The sequence below is a fragment of the Diaphorina citri genome, unplaced genomic scaffold (assembly GCF_000475195.1).
Source record: "Diaphorina citri unplaced genomic scaffold, Diaci psyllid genome assembly version 1.1 scaffold618, whole genome shotgun sequence".
Lineage (NCBI taxonomy): Eukaryota > Metazoa > Arthropoda > Insecta > Hemiptera > Psyllidae > Diaphorina > Diaphorina citri.
The window spans coordinates 48,257-51,801 of NW_007378051.1; the positions used below are offsets into that span (position 1 = coordinate 48,257).

Consider the following 3,545-nt stretch of genomic DNA (forward strand, 5'->3'; position numbering starts at 1 on the left):
AACAGTGGGCTGAAATTTTCAATATTTCAAAAAACAATTTTTGCAAAAAAAAAAAAAAAAAAAAAAAATGAGATCCCTAAAAGCCTAGAGCCTAAATTCAAAATTTCAGAAACCTTAGCCTGGGCGAAAATTTTCTGGAAATTTTTTCCGCTCCCGGAGGAGCAATAGTAGGCAAAGATGTAAAAGAACGTGTCTTGAAGTAGGTAGGTATCTACTCGTAATGTGAATTCAGTTCTGACTATATACCTATTTTCCAAACGGGATACTTTGTCAAGTAGCATTATAACTAGAGGTGGAATTGAATATACTATGTCTTCACTTGACTTGGACTATTTGAGATTGTATATTTATAATGTAAAGATACACAGGCGTGCTTACTGGAACTTGGCCTGGTGCACTGCCGTGCGCTCAGATAGATACATAGGGTTACTATACAAAGATTACAAATTATACAATGGTTGACATGTTTCGCACATCTCCTGATGGCATTTTCAGACCAACTGAAAATATTCCAAGTCAAGTGAAGACATAGTATATTCAATTCCACCTCTAGTTATAATGCTACTTGACAAAGTATTCCGTTTGGAAAATATTATTATAACTTAGTTTTTCAAAGAGGTGCTCAGAAGTGTATTATAGTGAAAAATTTCCTGGTTGGATCACTTAGAATTAGCAAAGTGAATCTATGGTCTTCTTCATATCCTTACCTTTGTAGAAGTCGTTGTCCTGTTAGGTCTATTTCTTCTACGGGGGCTTTCAGTATTTTCTTCTTCATATCATTGTGAACATCCAAAGCATGCTTTGCACTTACAGCGTCCTCTCCAAGATCATTCCTCCCTGCAAACAAGATATTAGACTAGTGAACTTTGATATTTCAGGGTTCCATTCCCAATTACCCACATGTCGAAAAAAGAAAGTGATAAAAAGGTCACGCATTTAGCGACACGTTCATTATTCTATAGAAGTTTTCAAACATTCACATACATTATAATGGAGATTTTCCGAGAGGAGAAAGAAGAAGGTATATGTATGTTTTACAACTTTTCGACATTGGACCAATACGGACACACGCCCCGAAATCGTAGAATTTTTGAAACGATTTTTTTCCATTTTTTTATTATTTTTTTTTTTTTTAATTATCTTTAAAAATTAATATTTCTCATCAAAAATCAATCAAATATTTAAAATCTTTTTTTTTTCCTTAAAAAGAAAAATAAAAAAATCATTACTCTGATTTTGACCTGGCATCGAACCCACAACCTTCTTTGTTCTGCCTGGCCGACCACAGTTCTAGTTTTAACATACCAATATCTTCCTGGAGATCATCCAGTTGATCCAGTACGTCCCCAGCTTGCCATAGGAAATCTTCTACATCAAATATTTCTCAAAATCTTTTTTCCCTCAAAAAGAAAAATAAAAAAATCATTACTCTGATTTTGACCTGGCATCGAACCCACAACCTTCTTTGTTCTGCCTAGCCGACCGCAGTTCTAGTTTTAACATACCAATATCTTCCTGGAGATCATCCAGTTGATCCAGTACGTCCCCAGCTTGCCATAGGAAATCTTCTACAGCTCTCCTCAGTTCTATCCAGGGCCCATGGTCGTAAGTTAGGGTCCCGTCCAGATCCGATGTAAGCTGAGTAGGGTCTACTTGCTTAGCTAGAGACTCAATACTTATCAGATTCGTCTGAAAGAGATATCATTCATGATAAATTCATATGAAATGATAAAATTCATGATAATAAATTCATGTCAGTTCTATCCAGGGCCCATGGTCGTAAGTTAGGGTCCCGTCCAGATCCGATGTAAGCTGAGTAGGGTCTACTTGCTTAGCTAGAGACTCTATAGTCTATAGCTATACTGATCAGATTTGTCTGAAAGAGAGATAATTCATGATAAATTCATATGAAATGATAAAATTCATGATAATAAATTCATGTCAGTTCTATCCAGGGCCCATGATCATAAGCTAGGGTTCCATATAGAGTCACATACTTGGTAAAATCCGTCCCAGGTGGGAATCGAACCCGCAACCTGGCGCTTACAAGACAGACGCGCGACCAACAAAGAACAAAGCTAACTAGGCTGGAAACTGGAAACATTCTGTTTATTTTCTTAATTTTACGGACTCTCTATTTAGTCTCTCTATTTTTTATAACCAAAAGGAGGGAAAACAAAGTTGTATGCGATTATGTGAAATTTAATTCAGTCAAACATGGCTGAACCAATGAGATACCGCTTTGGACGTAAACGCACGAAATCTCACAATCTCATTGGTTCAGCCATGTTTGACTGAATTAAATTTCACATAATCGAACACAACTCCATTCCCCCTCCTTTTCAATTCATGATAAATTCATATGAAATGATAAAATTCATGATATTAAATTCATGTCAGTTCTATCCAGGGCCCATGGTCGTAAGCTAGGGTCCCATCCAGATCCGATGTAAGCTGAGTAGGGTCTACTTGCTTAGCTAGAGACTCAATACTTATCAGATTTGTCTGAAAGAGAGATAATTCATGATAAATTCATATGAAATGACAAAATTCATGATAATAAATTCATGTCAGTTCTATCCAGGGCCCATGATCATAAGCTAGGGTTCCATATAGATTCACATACTGGTAAAATCCGTCCCGGGCGGGAATCGAACCCGCAACCCGGCGCTTACAAGGCAGACGCGCGACCAACAAAGCTAACTAGGCTGGAAACTGGAAATCTTCTGTTTATTTTCTTTAATTTTACGGACAGTCTCTTTATTTTTTATAACCAAAAGGAGGGAAAACAAAGTTGTATTCGATTAGGTATGTGAAATTTAATTCAGTCAAACATGGCTGAACCAATGAGATTCCGCTTTGGACGTAAACACACGAAATCTCACAATCTCATTGGTTCAGCCATGTTTGACTGAATTAAATTTCACATAATCGAACACAACTCCTTTCCGTTCAAAAAAAAAGTACAAGGCTCCGTTCACACTTACCTCAAACTTGTACTTGTGGCTGGCGAGTGAGGTGCGCTGTTTCTGCCAGAAGTTATCGGGTTTGATGATCAAGGCCGTGTTCACACGAGCCGTAGTTTGCTCCTGCAGGACCTTGAGGATAGGCTTCACGCCGGACCACGTGCCGCCCCGCATGTCTATGATCACCGTGAACCCGATGTCACGAGCCTCCTCCCTGGGGGGAGAGACAAATGGGAATTAGATTGATTTCCTTTATTTTTCGATTCCCCGCCCCCTACCTAACGAACGTACCAAGGTACCTTGATGTTGTCAATAACATTAGAATATATATATATAGTTTTATCCACCCATAATTTGTTGATCTGAAATGTATGAAAACCAACTTCTATGTTGATCATTTTAAATTTGTTCCCTTTATTTTTCGATTCCCCGCCCCCTACCTAACGAACGTACCAAGGTACCTTGATGTTATCAATAACATTAGAATCGATTTTTTTTTTAGAACGGCTGGCTTTCTCCTATCCTGTCTTCCTTCCTTCTTCGATTTCGGGACGATAAGACCTTAGCAGTTACAGTTCC

General features: G+C 38.0%; 1 protein-coding gene across 1 annotated transcript in view; it reads right to left on the bottom strand.

Moving 5' to 3' along the window:
* Nucleotides 1-3,545, bottom strand: part of LOC113467994 (triple functional domain protein-like) — a 27,809-nt gene that overhangs the window by 18,537 nt on the left and 5,727 nt on the right. The window contains exons 3-5 of the mRNA XM_026824583.1: nucleotides 2,988-3,180; nucleotides 1,506-1,689; nucleotides 708-837 (exon numbers count right to left, since the gene is read on the bottom strand). Of these exons, the coding sequence (XP_026680384.1) occupies nucleotides 708-837; nucleotides 1,506-1,689; nucleotides 2,988-3,180 (507 nt within the window). The remainder of the gene's footprint in view (nucleotides 1-707; nucleotides 838-1,505; nucleotides 1,690-2,987; nucleotides 3,181-3,545) is intronic.